General features: G+C 46.3%; 1 protein-coding gene across 2 annotated transcripts in view; it reads right to left on the reverse strand.

The window, feature by feature from the left end:
• Positions 1-13,277: 13,277 nt before the first annotated feature.
• The window catches only part of BRINP1 (BMP/retinoic acid inducible neural specific 1), a 110,113-nt gene continuing 105,011 nt past the window's right edge, over positions 13,278-18,379 (reverse strand). For both annotated transcript variants that reach the window (XM_068155639.1, XM_068155640.1), the window contains one exon: positions 13,278-14,962. In XM_068155639.1, coding sequence (XP_068011740.1) covers positions 13,822-14,962 — 1,141 coding nt within the window. In that variant the 3' untranslated portion in view covers positions 13,278-13,821. The remainder of the gene's footprint in view (positions 14,963-18,379) is intronic.

An 18,379-nucleotide genomic window follows, 5' to 3' on the forward strand; every position in this document is an offset into this window, starting at 1 on the left:
TGGCCACCTGGGCACACTGCTGGCTTGTGTGCAGCTGGCTGTCAATCAGCACCCCCAGGTCCTTTCTGCCTGGCTGTTCCCCAGCCTCTCTGACCCCATCCTCAAGCTCTGCCTGGGGTTGTTGTGGCCAAAGTGCAGCACCCAGCACTTGCAGCAATCACCTAGGTCCCTCTAAGTTAATTTAAACACTAATGTAGTTTACAGGATGTTTTGCTCCTGAGTCAATTTTAGGTATCTGTGTGTGTACCAGCTTTGGTTCTCTCTAGCCAGAACATTTCTTCTATCAGAACACACTTGACTTCTTCATATCACTACCAGCCATCCTCATGTCATGTAACAAGCAGCATGTACTCTGTGCCATGCTAACGAGGTTACAACACAGCTCCTTTGCTACCTCCATCACTTTGAGGTGAAAGACTGCACACAAAATAATCTTCTGGAGCATTAGGAAGCCACATACAGGTAAGAGCCAATTTGGTGCTGTTCCTTCTGTGGAGCATTAGACTTGGAAAGAATCATGGACACCAACTTTTGCAGATTAGCCTGAAGATCAGAGGATCATAAGGGCATGAAGCAGAGTCATGGGCTTCTCACACCCCAGTCCTGTCTGGATCAGCACATTAATGCTGTGTAGACAGGAGACAGAGTAATCTGGGAGATCATTCCTTCCTCAGGGATCTCTCTGGAGCAGTAAGAAAGGTGTAAATGTACCCAGAGAGGCCAACTTTTCACACCCCATTATTCCAAACGTGATGAGCTTCAGTTCTCATAACCAGCACTGCTGACCAATTTTTTTTCTCCCAGCTGAACAGTTTTCTCTCAAAGGAATGCAAATTCAGCAACATTTGCTTTTTGATTTTTTCCTTTTTAATGGCAAATTATTGAAACACTTCATTTCCATTTTAACATTTGGCCAGCTCTGTCTCATCTGGCATGAAGCAATCAAAATCCATCAGAGAAGGTCTTGCCCCATTCAATTATTTACCAGAGCTTCCCTTCAGGAAAGTTATCCTGAGGTTCCTGAGCTGCAGTATGATGGGATGTTGCCTTTCACCCTAAAAGCTGAGAATCATAGAATCATAGAATCACAGAATCAATAAGGAATGGCACTTTCCATTTCAGATTAGAATAGAATAGAATAGAATAGAATAGAATAGAATAGAATAGAATAGAATAGAATAGAATAGAATAAACCAGGTTGGAAGAGACCTTCAAGATCATCGTGTCTAACCTATCATCCAACACCACCTAATCAACTAACCCATGTAACCAAGCACCCTGTCAAGTCTCCTCCTGAACACCTCCAGTGACGGCGACTCCACCACCTCCCCGGGGCAGCACATTCCAATGGGCAATCACTCTCTCTGTGTAAAACTTCCTCCTGACCTCCAGCCTGAACTTCCCCTGGCACAGCCTGAGACTGTGTCCTCTTGTTCTGGTGCTGGCTGCCTGGGAGAAGAGACCAACCTCTGCCTGTTTACAACCCCCCTTCAGGTAGTTGTAGAGAGCAATAAGGACACCCCTGAGTCTCCTCCTCTCCAGGCTAAGCAGCCCCAGCTCCCTCAGTCTCTCCTCACAGGGCTGTGTTCCAAGCCCCTCACTAACTTCGTTGCCCTTCTCTGGACTCGTTCCAGCAAGTCAACATCCTTCCGAAACTGAGGGGCCCAGAACTGGACACAGTACTCGAGGTGAGGCCTAACCAGTGCAGTGTACAGGGGCAGAATGACCTCCCTGCTCCTGCTGGCCACACTGTTCTTAATGCAGGCCAGGATGCCATTGGCCCTCTTGGCTGCCTGGGCACACTGCAGGCTCATGTTCATCCTACCATCAACCAGCACCCCCAGGTCCCTCTCTGCCTGGCTGCTCTCCAGCCACTCTGACCCCAGCCTGTAGCACTGGAGATACTGCTGCAGAAAGCTGCATTTCTGGGGAAGGAAGGTGTCTTGCAGCAGCTGAATCATAGAAAGGATGTTTGACTCAAGGCTTTTAAAGAATTAACAGTTGCCACAACAGGACTCCCTCTTAACACAGCCAAGGCAGTGCAGAAAAGAACTGGTACAGGGAGCCCTGCGTGGTTTAGGCTTTTTATAGTGACAGATTTCTTTGCATAATGCATGTGGGGTGAAGCTTCAGGTTTATTTTGTACTTATCTGATGGCAGAAAAGTACATATTAAGTCTTCAAAAAAAGAGATAAAAAAAAGAGGAAGGTTCTTTAATCAGCTTATTACAGCCCTCCATGTATAATAAAGCAGTTATATGGCAGCAAACCTGCAATCCTACAGGAGTCTCTTGTCAAGTGACAGATCCAGGTCAGTGCTGTAAATGAACAGCCTGAGTGATGTGTGATGCATAATGGTGGCAGAAATGGCACTATGTTTTCCAGGAGAGTGCAGCAAGGTAGGATATGCCAGGGCTGTGAGAAAAAGCCTGGGTACTCTGGAGGTTAATACCTTGCCCCTGATCAATACCTGGTGTTTCAGAGAAGTTACAGCTATTACACAACTAGTAAATAAAGTAGCCACACAGTAGATGTGGCTTTGGCTCCTTATCTCCCTTTACCCTGCAACAAACCTTAAATTCCCTGTCTGATTCTTGCCCCTGTAGGTATAGACTTTGAAGAGGGGAGCAGGGAAGTCATTGTGCCCCTGTACTCAGCACTGGTTAGGCCATACCTTGAGTACTGTGTCCAGTTCTGGGGCCCTCAGTTTAAGGACATTGTTGCTCTTCTCTGGACAGACTCAGGTGCCTCAAAGTTGGGGAGGGGTTTGGAGCACAGCCCTGTGAGGAGAGGCTGAGGAAGCTGGGCTTGTTTAGCCTGGAGAAGAGGAGGCTCAGGGGAGACCTTATTGCTCTCTACAACTACTTGAAGGGAGGTTGTAGCCAGGTGGGGGTTGGTCTCTTTTCCCAGGCAACCAGCACCAGAACAAGAGGACACAGTCTCAAGCTGCACCAGGGGAGGTTTATGTTGGATGTTAGGAAGAAGATCTTCATAGAAAGAGAGATTGGCCATTGAAATGTGCTGCCCAAGGGGGTGGTGGAGTCACCATCCCTGGAGGTGTTTAGGAAGAGCCTGGATGGGGTGCTTGGTGCCATGGTTCAGTTGCTTAGATGGTGTTGGATGATAGGTTGGACTTGATCTTTGAGGTCTCTTCCAACCTGGTCTATTCCATTCCATTCCATTCCATTCCAGTTTCTTGTCCTGAATTTGCTGGTCATTATTTTCATTAACTGGACTTTATAACAAATGCACAAATAAAGGTGACCTGAAGGAAAGGCTTCTCAACCTATAAAGACTATCAGAGAGGTGGAAAAACTCCCCAACACTTTACTAATGGGAATATGTGCAGAGTGGTAACAGCAATGGCTCTTCAACATTTCCTGGGAAGAGAGGGCAGCAAAAAAATACCCTGGGAAAGAGATGAAGGGCTGGGTCCACCTTTATGGGACTGACCCTTGAAAACCCACTGGGAACTTCAGCTGGTGCCACATGAATCTTCCTCTTAATTGGTGCTCTTCTGAGAAGATTCTTGAAAACAGATGTCGCTGCTCTGGGGTCTTGGTGCATGACTGAGGTCCCCCCGTGCTACATTAGAGATATTAATTCTCATTAAGAACTGATGAAATTGGTGTTCATTTGAACATGCATTGTGCACTTTGCTGGCTGCTCCAGGGTGCAATATAAGAGTTCATCTTTTTGTAAAAACCTCTGTGTATGCTCCATCACAGCTGCCAAGGCTTACTGAACCCAATCCAGCCACTGAGATTAAAAAAGTAACTCAGGCTAGAAAGTTGGGACTCCTGGGCCTTTACAGCCCTGAGGTGTGGGATTCCCCCAGAGCTCAACACACATTGCCAGTTAATGAGTACTCTAAATTTTAGCCAGGGCATGATCTTGACTCATGTGGTTTTGAGCAGTCCCTTTGACTTTCATACATCTGCCTCCACACATACAGACACTCAGAATTGCAATCCATCATGCTCAGCACCTTGCAGGGCTAAGCCCTTCACTAATCCTTCTCAAACCAAGTCTATTGACTTTCAAAGCAACCCATGAGGGTTTCTTATCTATGTTTCCTGAACAAGCTGCTTGCTTAGGCTGTGTCTTTTGGAATTAGTCTTCAACCAGAGTTAATTGTAAGCAATGAACATGATTAGATTTTCACATCAAGCGAGACTGAAAATGCGGCGATAGTTCCTAGGTATCCTGGATTAAGTTAGAAGTGAACTCCCTCTGTCGAGTAGCTTGTAAGAACACAAAGAGATCAGAATTAGTGCCTAAATCCAACCCTCCCAATATCCAGGTTTTGCTTTCTCATCCTGGAATAAAACTTAAAAGAACCCTGAGCCTAAATGTCTTAGGGAGGTTTAAAAGCCAGATCTCGGTAGTTAGATGCGTGACATTTGTATAATATGATCCTGTCATCACATTGCAGAGCAAGATTCACTCCTAAATTACACCACAGCCCATCTCAGAGGAAGATGGTGCACGCTGTCAAGAAGAGCAGGCTGAAAAATGATTGCTTCATCTCTAGAAAATTGCTATTGTGGGCTTTTCTTTGCACCCAAGTGAGGGAAAGGCAGCTCTCACAGGTGTGACCTAAGCTCTTGGGATGTCACAAGTTTGAAACAAAATCCACACTGTGGGAGCACATCCTTATAGACCTTTCTCCAGGTCACTATAAATGCATGTGAGAGCAGGACTCTCAGGCACTAGGAGCTACCAGCGGAAATAAAAGCACACCTGGAACAACCATCCCTGCCCTATTGTTTTCCCCTCCTCTTCATACCATGGTCATGGTATTAAGACTGAGACTCAAGACAGGCTGTGGTCCCAGTTTTGTGCAGGTTTCACCACAGCAAGCAAGTCTCTGTCTGTCTTGGGCTTCCCTTTCTCATCTGTCAAAGTCAGGTTGACCTTAAACTATCCATACTTAAGTGACAATCTTGTATTAATTCTGTGTATGCCCAGGATCAAACACAATGAGACTTGGATAGTAATTGAGACTTCACCATATTGATTATTGGAGAAATGAATAGATGTCTATGAATAAGCTGAAATATACCTACTATAAATGTGTCAAACTCTAAATATATGCACCTGTATTTAGGCCTAAGCTGTGTTTCTGTCTTTGTGATCTCACATTAGGTCTCTTGGCTTCCTGACTTGAATTTAGCTGCACCACAATCCAGATGCTCTTCCCTCTCTTCCTGGCAGCGTCTTTGAGAACTCTTGATCTTCAGCTCTCTTTGGCACACCCTGCTCAAGGAGATTTGTGAGCACCTTGGAAAAATCATCCCAGCTGAACTTCTTTATCCTACTTAGATACATCTATTTTTGAGAAACCACTGTTAAGACCCAGAGGCAGCTCAGATACTCATAAAATCATCCCCATCCCACGTGTTTCAACCAGAAAATTCTGACTTCAATTTTTTTTTCCCCCTCATTTTTAGGCTTGCTTTAAAATTTCAGTCAAAAATAATTCAGCTGAACACTTTTAAAAACCAACTCTTCAGTTGTTAATATCTACGGCACCTCACAGCAATTTATCACAGGCAAAATCATCCCTAATGAACAGAAGGGGTCTGTGTGCTTTTCCCATTTCATTTTGCTCCTTTCTTCAGTTCAATTTGGTTGACTTTTCTGGAGGCATTAAAATATTATTTTAAGCTGCCCTTACATGATGTGTATGCTATGGAATATCTAATGGGCTGGCTTTCACACAATCACAGAATCACCAAGGTTGGAAGAGATCTCAAAGATCATCAAGTCCAACCTGTCACCACAGACCTCATGACTAAACCATGGCACCAAGTGCCACATCCAATCCCCTCTTCAACACCTCCAGGGACAGTGAGTCCACCACCTTCCTGGGCAGCACATTCCAGTGGTGAAAGACTCTCTCAGTGAAGAACTTTCTCCTCACCTCCAGCCTAAACTTCCCCTGGCACAGCTTGAGACTGTGTCCTCTTGTTCTGGTGCTGCTTGTCTGGGAGAAGAGACCAACCCCCACCTGCCTACAACCACCCTTCAGGTAGTTGTAGACAGCAATAAGGTCTCCCCTGAGCCTCCTCTTCTCCAGGCTAAACAACCCCAGCTCCCTCAGCCTCTCCTCACAGGGCTGTGCTCGAGGCCTCTCCCCAGCCTCATTGCCCTTCTCTGGACACATTCAAGTCTCTCAATGTCCTTCTTAAACTGAGGGCCCCAGAACTGGACACAGTAATCAAGGTGTGGCCTAACCAGTGCCAAGTACAGGGTCACACTGACTTCCCTGCTCCTGCTGGCCACACTATTCTTGATGCATGCCAGGATGCCATTGCCCTTCTTGGCCGCCTGGGCACACTGTTGGCTCATGTTTAGGTGGCTGTCAATCAGTACCCCCAGGTCCCTTTCTGTTTGGTAGCCACTCTGACCCCAGCCTTTGTTCATTACTGAGCCAAATACAAAAAAGAAAAGATGTCAAGAGACAGGATGTGTTTGGGGAGAAATAGGAATCCCCCCCGAGTGCTGAGGTCAGTAATCCCATTTCTTTTCTGCCTACCTGTAACTGTCTAGGGTTACCTAAGCAGATCTTGGGCCTTCCATCACAAGTTCTGCTGCTGTGATTATTTTTCCTAGCAATCCTTTCTGTAGCTCTCCTGGGGAGGGACCCATGGCCTGTTTTTTCCAGGTGTCCACTCAAGGTCAAATGTCTGTCTTTTCTCAAAAACAAGTAGTGGAGGCCAAGAGGAACCATCCTGTGATTGCACTGCTGTTCAGATGAATACTACAGATGGGGACACAAATCAGTGTAGCTGGGGGGCTGTTCCTGGAGATGTCTTTAATAGCTCTAAAGTCCATTAAGATATTCAGGTAGCTACATCCCATCTCATGTGTCCTGCTGAACTTAATCCAGCTCACACTAGAAAAATACCTCCATTATGAGACCCACTCTCCCCACAGTGTCTAGGGTGAATTTATCCATGTCTACCTGAGAAGCAGCAGAGCTGGTAGGCTGGGGAGCACCACTGCTCACTTGTTTCTCGTGACCAGGATTCATATGGGCAGCCTTGTATGTGAGGAGGTTTGTTTTGTATATCCAAAGGTCATAGTCTGGAACCATTTGTTGTTTGTTTGGGGCTTTCTGTTACACAAAAAGAATGTTATTGGTTTGGTTGAACAGTGCATTCATACAAAGCACCCAACTTTGGTCAGTTGAAAATTGAGGAGGGGCCGGAATTTCCAACAAGGCTTTTATGCAGCTTTGTAGTCCTCACTGTTTTCCATCTCTGATTAATTTACAGAAGAAGAATAATCCATGTGACATTAAGAGAAGGAAGTTTTAGATGATTGGGGGAGGAGGGTGGTGGTGTAGGGAAAGAGTACTGGGAAAAGCCACAAAGAAAATGTGAGGGGGTGTTAATTGATAGGTGGATTAGGAAAAGTATCTTGGACAAGAAGGTCTAAAATCTGGCTGGGTCCAGAAGGTCTAATGAATCATTTAAAACTTTGCAGGGTAGAAAGAACATGGAATTATCACTCTCCTGACTTTCTGGTGCCTTATGTCTTCTGTCTTCCTTCTACCTCTCTCCTAATCCACACCACTGACTATTCTCCTCTGCCTCTACTGTCAAACACCAGCACCTATTCCTTGTGCTATATTTTTTCTTTCAATGAGGTCCAGAGTAAATTCATCAAGGAAAGTGTTTTATCTGGAGACAGGAACACACAGTTTGAACTGCCACTGCATTTCTCCTTCAGCACTGGGAGCTGAGCAGCCAGGCTGGGGATCTTGCTACGCTCTGGTGCAGATGACGACATCTGCCAAATGTCCTCTTGAGTGATATTTGAGCAAAGGGGCTGAAAAGCTCTAAAGAACATCCTGTGTATGGCAGCTGAAAAGTCCATCACAGCTCACTTACAAAATTCTGGCTATGGAGGGAAGCTGGGCAAGTGGCCAATAAGCCTCTCTCACTTGCACACGTTTCCCTTTGGGGAAAGGGATTCCTGGCTTATCATGGCCAGAAATGGCTCTGGGGAGCAGGATAGCACCAGAAATCATTGGCATTCATTCACCCGAGGTGAAGCCCACACAAGAAGATGTAACCCCATTAACTGAGTTCACCAGGGCCTTGTGGCCAGTCTGGATTTTATGTGAAGTCACTGGCACAAGGTCCCATCATGGCAAAAAGCAGCAGACCTCTTGTACTCTTTTATGCAAGAGCTAACAGGCTTTTGGGGAAGGGGGAAACTCTCTCCGTCCTTTCTTTACTTCCCTGTCTTCTGCCCTTGTCACCCCCTCCCCCATACTTGTGGTTGTTCTTGGAGCTATGCAGGGATCACTGTGTCTGACTGGAGGGGGTCACTGGGGCTGTGCCCTTTGCCTCTGAGGAGAGCAAAGATGCTGAGGTCCAGATTCTTCCCGGTGATTTCATGTGATAGCTAATTAATGGCCTCCCCATGTTTCCATGGCAACTTCATGCTGTGCTCTTAGCCCTGATCCAAATGGGCATTCTGTACACTTCTGAAGCCGTAGCATCAGCATATTAATAAGACTTGCTGACGTCCTTTGCTTTCTGCCACATCGGCTGGCAGGTCTACATTTGAATAACTTACATAAAGCTCATTTCTTAGTAAGCTCCTGGGGCATTCTCTCATGTGACTTGAAGAAATTGATCTCAGAAGTCTTCTGCATTTGAAGGGAAGAAGTAGGCAGATTCTGCTCTACCTGATGCCACACTTTGCCTTTGGGACATCTAACATCTGGCTTAGAAGCCTCAGCCTTCATACAATCCCTGCAGCAAGTGTTTGCCATAATTTGGTAGGACCATCTCTGTATTAGCTCCTTAATTCCTTCTTGTGCAGAGGGAGGAAGCTGAGTTTCATTCTCATACCATTAGAGAATGGTTACTCCTATTTCAAAGTATGAATGCCCCTTTTGTCCCTAAACTCAGCCACACGCCTACAGATCATGCAGTTTTACAGGTGAAAGGATTCTCTGGGCCCACCTAATTCTCCTCTATCAATTACCCTCCATTCCAGTCATTGTCTGGTAAAACATCTCTTTCTGACCAAGTAGAGGACCTGAACATCATTTCCTCAGAAGCCCATTAGCACCACTGTAGCACTGGTGTGGCCTTTCTAGGAGGATCTGAGTGACTTTCTTCTATTGAGACAGAAGTATGTCAGATGCCTTCACCACTGCTATTACCTGAAAAATCAATACTTTGAAAGAAACCTGTGGGATCTGGCTCTGTAACTGGTTGTCACAGACTGCCACCTTACCTGGGGAAAGGCCTATAGAACTGAGCAAAGGATGCATAGCATGTGCCCTCTTTGTGAAGACATTTCTTTTTGAGCATCAAAACCAGAGTGTAGCATAGTCCAGGTCACATTTGTTTGGATTTACTTTTCCTTTTTCTCTCTGACATAAACTTTGGGCCCAAAATAGTGGCTGAGCTGCCAGATAGCTTCATTTCCCCCTACCCTGAAGGACAAGGCAAACTATTTTGGCTTCATTCCTTCACAAAATGTCATCTAAGCATATTGCAACACAGCTCCAGATTGTTGTGTTGAGGCCATCACACCTTGGTGCCATGTTGCCCCACCAGGCTCTCTCAAGGCAAGTTCCATTTACTAACAGCAGATCCATGCCAAACTTCCTTCTATCTCCCCACACTGTTTTTCTACACTCCAGATTCACTGCTCCCAGCCACAGTGGAAATGTTAGCTCACGTTAGACCATGCCTCTCTTAACTCCACAGTTGTCTACTATTGCTTGGGTCTGAAGTGGACAGCAGTCATTTAATGCTCTGTTGGTGCCCCATGCCTTGCTCAAGGTTTGCAGTGTTGTCAACTTTGCTGAAGCCCAGTAATACTGAGGGCTGATCATCCCAAAGCATCATGGAATGGAGTGGAATGGAATGGAATGGAATGGAATGGAATGGAATGGAATGGAATGGAATGGAATGGAATGGAGTGGAGTGGAGTGGAGTGGAGTGGAATGGAATGGAGTGGAGTGGAATGGAATGGAATGGAATGGAATGGAATGGAATGGAATGGAATAGAATAGAATAGAATAGAATAGAATAGAATAGAATAGAATAGAATAGAATAGAATAGAATAGAATAGAATAGACCAGACGAGACCAGACCAGGTTGGAAGAAACTTTTGAGATCATTGAGTCCAACCTATCATCCAACACTATCTAATCAACTAAACCCTGGCAACAAGCACCCCATCCAGTCTCTTCCTAAAACACATGATGCATGAGAGCAATTGATTTCATCCCTAACAATCCCACAAATATGGGGCAAGATTGAGCTGACGTGTTGTCAGTTACCCACAAGATCTGACCCACAAGATCTGAGATTTAATTGTAACTTCTTTGGCTTCCAGTCACTAGTGCTGGATCCTTATCTCACAGAAAGGCAACTGATCAAATTAATTTCACTGTGTGGCAGCATGTTCACTATTCCCAGCCATGAACAAATCCCATCATTGAATGCAGGCTGCATCTCAGGCTATGGGTTGCTTGTAAGCAGCGTTCAGTACTTTCAGAGCAATAACTATAGTTCTTCTCAGTGTCAGCTCTTTGGGTCATACATGTAAATTAAACAGTACATTTCTATTCCCTGCTTGGATGGATGTAACTGTCAGGAGCATTATTTCCACTCATAATTACAGATTTGACATTCATTTCCCATGAACACTCCCTATTATTTGCTTAAACCTCCCTTCCATGCATACTATTGATGGGGAATTTTCTCAGTAAGCTGATGCAGGAATGTCACAACTATCAAGAAATCTCTTTGAATTGTGGCATCTATGAGCATGAACCTCTACTACACAAAGCAAAGACCAATCAGATGGAAACCAAACAAATGAACACCCTGGGGAAAGTAGGCAACCTTGCAACCTCTTACATGGACTGACCAGTAGGGATAGAAAGAGAACTTGATGCAAGTCATGGAAAGCACAGCCACTACTGAGAGAGAGCTATGGATGTCCCTAGAAGCATCTTTGTTGTTTAATTCATCCAGCTCCTCTTCAGATGCACGCATCCCCACATTTTGATAGGCAGATGGAGACTTTTGTCTGCTTTTGTGACTAGGAATCCTCTTTCTTTTCTTACTAACTATCCAGGTAGTTCCACTTATGCCTTCAATTACTAGTGCAGCAGGAGAGTTCAGTGCATGTATATTTTCCTCAAGGTATCTAATTCCTACTCAATTTGGATGAACATCAACCAAAGACACACAAATTAAACTCAACCTGAAGCCAAACTTGATTGTCTAATTCCCAGGTGTCACGTGAATAACATCACAATGCATTTTCCTCTTTCTTGAAGAGCTGATGTTATTCTCAGACTCTGAGCCAGCATCTTCCAATAAGAATGTAAAGATTTCACAGAATCACAAAGGTTGGAAGAGACCTCAAAGATCATCAAGTCCCACCTTGTCACCACAGACCCCAAGACTAAACCATGGCACCAAGTGTCATGTCCAGTCCCCTCTTGAACACCTCCAGGGATGGGGACTCCACCACCTCCTTGGGCAGCACATCCCAATGTCTAACAACTCCCTCTGGGAAGAACTTTCTCCTCACCTTGAGCCTTAACTTCCCCTGGCACAGCTTGAGACTGTGTCCTCTTGTTCCGGTGCTGGTTGCCTGGGAGAGAGACCAACCCCCACCTGGCTACAACCTCCCTTCAGGTAGTTGTAGACAGCAAGAAGGTCTCCCCTGAGCCTCCCCTGATTTGCACAAGACCATTTCCAACTCAACTGAATCAAGAGGTTTAAATCTCTAGCCAGATCTGAATCTTGGACTCTGGATCAGGACTGTCACAGTATCACAGTATCACAGTATCACTTAGGTTGGAAAGGACCTCGAGGATCATCGAGTCCAACCTATCAACACCGACCCCATGACTAGACCATGGCACCAAGTGCCACGTCCAATCTCCCGCCCTCCTGCTCAGGCCTGTGTTTTCCCCAGGATACTCCTCCAGCCACAGAAGTCAGCAGTGTCAGAGATTTATTTCTCCCTTGCAGGAGGCCAGAGGTTCTAGTCTCTTACTAGCACTTCTCACAATCAACATTAACCACGAGGCAGGGAGATTAAGAGAAACACCCGCTACTCACCTCCCACCTTCACACTGAGCTCAGCTGATTCTCCTATTCATCCACCCCACTCAATAGGTATGATTTTAAAATCCAACCACACGTGAATGCACACTCCACAAAATTTCCCCCACCTTTTAGTTGTTTCATTTCTTTTTCTTTTTGAGCACTCTACCTTTATAATGTGACTTTATCCTTGCAAATCCAGATTTGGTTACCGTGCTCTTCCCTCCCATCACTCCCTTTTGCTGTTGTTGCAGATATCTTAATACAATTTTCTCCTCTGTTTTCTGTCATTTTCTTTTTTTCCCTCTTTTTTTTTTCCCTCTTTTTTTTTTTCTTCCCCTTTTTCTTTTTGTGGACAAAGAAAGTGCAAGTGAAACAAGGATATCATTCACAGCCATGGTAACCTAAGAAAATAAAAGGGCTTTGTTTTCCTCCCCCAAAGAATAAACGTGACACATGTACCCTTCGCTGTGCCCAGGTTTCCTTGGAAATGGGTTTTTTCCTCTTGCATTGTGCTTTGGGTTTTTTTTTGTGGTGATGAAGGTTTCCCAGTGGTATCAGAAACCCCAGGACCTGAGGCAAAAAGCCAAACTCAGGTTTGATTTAAGTGTAGGTTTATCAAAGTGGCACATGAATTTGGCGCTCTCTGGTTTAGGGCCTTTGCTGCAAGTATCACAAAGGTGACTGACAGAAGATTTATGGGTGCTGATCCTCAAGAGGTTAAGCTCTGACATGACTGAAGGCAACAACAATCTGGTGCAAGGCATGAACTCCAGTTCAGCAAAGTAGCTGAAGGGACCTGACATGTTCCAATCTTCAGCAAGGGCTGAGACTTTAACTCTGCAATAAGTCTTCCAAGATGGAAATCCCAAGGAGAAGACACCTGAGACCTGCACCCACCCTCCACCTCTTCAGGTGTCTTCTCACCAATGAGGCATTCATTTTCCTCCCAGAGGACTTCCACCACCTTCTGTCCTCCAGCAAAGCTCAGCACGGGCTGCAAAAATAACTCAACATAAAGCTGGCATAAATCTCAACAGAAGAAATATCTTTTATCTTTAACCATGTACTCCCACTATAGGAAGAATGGCAGCTCTGTTACATTTACATAGAACTCTGGTTTCTTTCTTTGCTTGGATTATTTTTGTCTTTGTTGGGTTTTTTTGTGTGTGTGTGTGTGTGTGTGTCTCTTTGTCTTGGCACCTGCATAGCAGAAAACTTCACAGTTCATCACAGACGTTTGCCCCTCTCTCTGTTCCTCCCTTTATTTCCTCTGCTGCCCCTGAGGACCAGCAAGCAACACCCCCCGAGGTCAAGAGAGAGCAAGGTGTTACCCTTGTATGAGGGATTATAGAAATAACAAACATGCCTGACAGTTTTATACAGCTGCTAGAACGGGTTTAGTTTTCAACAAATGAAGAACTTCCTCTTTGTTTACTCTTTTGTATATTAATTACACTTTACAAATCTTAGCTTTTGCCCCCTTTCTCTGTACTTCCCCCCCACACACTTTTTCTTTCTTTCTTTTTACTTCTTTTTTTTCTCTTTTTTTTTTTCTTCTTTTTTTTTCCCTTTTTTTTTTGTTTTGTTTTGTTTTGTTTCTCATTTATTTGAATTTTGGGTTTTGTTTTTTTTTTTTTTTTGTAATTTTGTTTTGTTTTGTTTTTACAGCAAAAAGATCAATCACCAACATTGTCCGCTCGTAAAGTCCAGGCTAACAGAGTTTGGCTGTCATCTGGTCTGACTGTTTGAGGATCTCGGTGTTGTACAGGTCTAGGGCGTGATTCACGCGGATGATCTCGCTGTTGGTGAGTTTCAGGCGGTGCTTGAGCATACAAGAGAACAGATCCAGCTGGGGCTTCCCCGGGGCTACGGGAGGCGCCAGTCTATTGATTCGGTCCCGAATATCCAGCAGCAAGAGCATGACGGAGGAGGAGGAGTAGAACTGCCCGCCTTGCGTGTACGACTGGTTGACCTGCTGCACGGCGCTGCGCAGGAGGTCGGCGTTGAACCGCAGGCTGTAGCCGTACACCTGCACGTCCGAGATCTTGATGTAGAACTGACGCTTGCTGGGGTCAGAAAGGTCCACGGGCCCTTGGCCAGTCTCGTTACGCAGTAGGGAGGGCAGCCGAGTCCGGCTGCGTAGGTAGATGTGGACGGTCTCAAAAAAGGTTTTCCACCGGTTGCCCAGCAGCAGGGTCCAGTTGTAGCACTGGCTGTTCTGGAGGCGGATTTTCTCCCAGCGGGGGTAGCCGTACTCCCCGAAGGGCATGTTCCAGCCCTCGGAGTGACTCCCGCTGAACGGGTTGACGTAGACAAAGAACATAGGGTCCAGGCTGCTGTTGCGCATCTGGCAGATCCGCATGGAGATCCCGATCACCATGTGGATGAAGTCCATCCGGTTCTTGTTGCTCTTCAAGGTGAGGGACATGCGTTTGCGCCACCTGGGGTCGAAGAAGGTGTCCAGGCGGATCTCGTTGCTGATGAAGGTGGTGTGAACGTACAGGCGAGAGTCCATCTTCTGCAGCAGGTACTTCAGCTCTAGGTCTTGGAAGTCCAAGTCCGTTTCGAAGCTGATGAACTGCTCGCTCCGCTCCGAGTCTACATTCTGAGGCTCGCAGCGACCCCGGTAAAGCTTATAGCCCTTGTTGCATGAGCCACAGAGAGAGATGTTGGCAAGGCTGCACATGGCACAGCTGTTGTTGCCTCCAATGATGCAGGGGATGGGACGCTGGCACAGGCTGGTGCCACCGTGGCAAACGCAGCTCCGCTGGCTTTCCAGAAAGGTCCCCCAGAACCCGTTCTCATTGCAGTAGAGCAGGGACTGAACCCGGGTAAGCCATTCCTGTATTGTCCTGCAAGTGGGAAGAAGAAATCATTAGAATTGTAAAGCCTCACACTCTCTGGAGCTATAATGTTTCCAGGGATATACCTGAGGCAGAGCTCTCAGAATGTTGATGCCCTGCTGTGGCATCTGGGAAATATTCCAGCCTCTATCTAGACTGAACTTTCATCTGCTGTATACTCCTTTGATGTACAGCAGAAGACTTCTAAGAAGTAGCTGGAAGTTAGAACTGGTCATCTAAAGTCTTTCTCTTGACACTGCTCTAGGAGCTGAGACTGGCAAAGTGTCCTGCCAAGGATCCCATCCCAAGGGCCATAGTGACAAAATTAAGCTATAGGAATGGAGCTGAAAAAACTATGCCCAGAGACTGAGGTTCTGTCAGGCATTGCAGATCAACATAATTTGTATGCTAGCAGGAGAGAACTCCTCTCCCTATCATCAATTCCACCCCTCTCCAAAACTAGATCTGTAATGGTACGAGAGGGGTGGACTACTGGAACAGATTGCTGAAGGAGGAGGTGGAAGTCCCATCCCTGGAGACATTCAAGGTCAGGTTTGATAAGGCTTTGGGCAACCTGATGTAGTTGGGGATGTCCCTGCTTACTGCAGGCGGATGGACTAGATGACCTCTAGAGCTCCTTTCCAACCCAGTGCATTCTGTTATTCTGTGATCAGTAACTTACAGTGCAGAGCTCAATAACAGCAGCAGAGAGGGTGGAAGGCAGCATGAGTAGAGACAAAGCTGCTCAAACTGCTTCTTTAAAAAGTTCTGTTGTTCATTAAGCTCCTCTTACAGCCTCTCCCCTCCCCAAGCAGCCACACTTGCCCATTCCCAGGCCCCACCACTCCCATAATTGCCATATCAACACCTTCACCTCCACCTCCTGCAGCCCTGGAATGTCTCCCAATGAAGGACACCATAACCCACGCTTGCTTTCTGTATGATCCACTCACAGTGTTGCCTTGCTGCCACCCTCCCTCCCCCCTCCCCGGGAAATCTCAGCACAGCGACTCCTTTCTCAGCAGCTTTCAGCCTCCTTCAGCCTCCTACTCCCTCCCTTCTGCCTTCCCCTCAGCTAATGAATACTTCATTGTCTCCTCTGGGCAAAAAGTTCTTGGTAGAGCTGCAGTGAGAGGACTGGCTAATGACAAATTAGGATTCAGTCCCTGTAGAATGGGAGGAGTGATTATGGACAGAGGCTCTCACAGCTGGATTAGTGAAATTTGTGGCACCTGCATCGCCTGACCTCCGAATAATCATTAAGCTGTAGGCTGTATCAAAGAAGGCATTAAATGATAGAGCAGCAAAGAACAGCAAGATGATTAGGGGGAGGGAGTGAGCAGAGCGATGAGAGTATAAAACACAGGAAAGCACTGGAAGGAAAGAAATAATCAAGAAGCAGAAGCAGAAAAGGGAAGAAAGAAGGGGGAAATGTGCAGGTAAAAGGAAAAATGGGTGAGAAGCACAGTGGGGAAGGAGGAATAGGGATGGAGAATGGGGAAAACTAGACAGCAGCTACAAAAAAGGCAGACAACAGACAGGAATGAAAAGAAGCAAGAAAAAACTGAGTGAAAGGAGAAAAATGAGACAGTGAGGGAGAAGGAAGTGCATTAGCAGGAAAATTCTTAAGCCTTGGGTGTGTGAAGGGACAGTTTCCACATTGCTCCTGTGGGACAGGGCTGGCAGTGTCCCTTTCCCCTGTTCACAGCTAACAAGAGCTCTCCTAGGGGAAGATTGGTTTGGGAGCTTGGGAGCGAGGGAGTAACCTCTAGGAATATCTGCTGTACTTGGAGATAGTGGCACTCCTGGTCCCTAGGAAAAGTGCTTGTGGCTCCTTCTGGTTTCTAGGACAGCTCTGCTTTGGAGAGGAGAGGACAGCACAGTGTCACTGCAAAACATGTTGCTGACAACAATGGCACTCTCAAAACATCTCCTGCAGGCTGAGTCTGCTATCTGCTCATAGATGAATTTTTGCTCACTTTTTTTCAGCAACACAAATACTTTTTACTCCATTTGAAGCCTTGCAGTTCTTCTTTAGAAAGCCAGCCAAACACACTTGAATTTAGTAAGGCACTCAGATTTCAAGTTTCAGTGTCCTTGAAGTTCTCTAAAACCACATTGAGTCCTCCATGCACCTCCTGAAAGTTTCTTTGCTTCTAACCACTAATCCAAGTATGAAGCTGAGTAATCCAGGTATGAGAGCAAGTGGAGAATGAACTAAAGCCAAAGCAACCCTCCACTGGCTGCCTGGGTTTGATAGGTTGGGAGGATTGCTGAAAGGAAGCATAAGGTTCCTGCATGCTGCTTCTTCCCATGGCTGGGCTTGGTGACAATGAAAATCAGAGGCTGCTTTGAAGGCAACATCTCCTGCAGCCCTAAGCTTCCTCCCTAACTCCCACTCACTGTAATTTCTACCAAGACAATACAAAGCTCAGCAGCACAGAGAAAATGAAGAGCTGAGGCAGCAGGCTGGTGGCACATAGATGGTAGATGTCCAGCTCCATCAGGTACCCTCTCAGCATCCCTACAACTGTCCATGAGGTGAGGACAGTTTTTCCCTAAGGTTCACAGCTCTCTCCATGATCACATTTACCACCCTTTTTGTGGGACTGGGCTTCCAGCTGGTTGCTCCTAGGACTAAAGGTGGTTTCTGAGGTGGGTTTGATGAGGTGCTCAGCACTGTCAGAAGTGGCCTGTGTGCACACAATGCCACCACTTCCGTGCAGCTGCCAACAGCCTTGGACAGCTGCTTATGCGAATCACAGCCAAACACACACTGAGCAGCTACCCTCCACACATCTCAGTTTCAGCTCTGTGCTAGTGAATGTGACTCTCCAGATGTCCTCCTGCACTTGCTCACACACAGGATTTCCAGGCTGTATGTGCAGTGCTGTCTTGGCGCTTTCCACAGATTTTACATGTCACAGAATCACCAAGGTTGGAAGAGACCTCAAAGATCATCAAGTCCAACCTGTCCACAAACCTCATGACTAAACCATGGCACCAAGTGCCACATCCAATCCTCTTTTGAACACCGCCAGGGATGGTGACTCCACTACCTCCCTGGGCAGCACATTCCAATGGCTAACAACTCTCTCTGGGAAGAACTTTCTTCTCACCTTGAGACTAAACCTCCCCTGGTGCAGCTTGAGACTGTGTCCTCTTGTTCTGGTGCTGGTTGCTTGGGAGAAGAGACCAACCCCCTTCTGGCTACAACCTCCCTTCAGGTAGTTGTAGACAGCAATAAGGTCTCCCCTGAGCCTCCTCTTCTCCAGGCTAAGCAACCTCAGCTCCCTCAGCCTCTCCTCACAGGCTTTGTGCTCGAGGCCTCTCCCCAGCCTCATTGCCCTTCTCTGTTCAAGTGTGTTAATGTCCTTCTTAAACGAGGGGCACACAACTGGACACAGGACTCAATGTGTGTTGGTA

This window comes from Melanerpes formicivorus, unplaced genomic scaffold (genome assembly GCF_026170545.1).
Source record: "Melanerpes formicivorus ecotype bairdi unplaced genomic scaffold, bMelFor1.0.p_v2 SCAF_33, whole genome shotgun sequence".
Taxonomy (NCBI): Eukaryota; Metazoa; Chordata; class Aves; order Piciformes; family Picidae; genus Melanerpes; species Melanerpes formicivorus.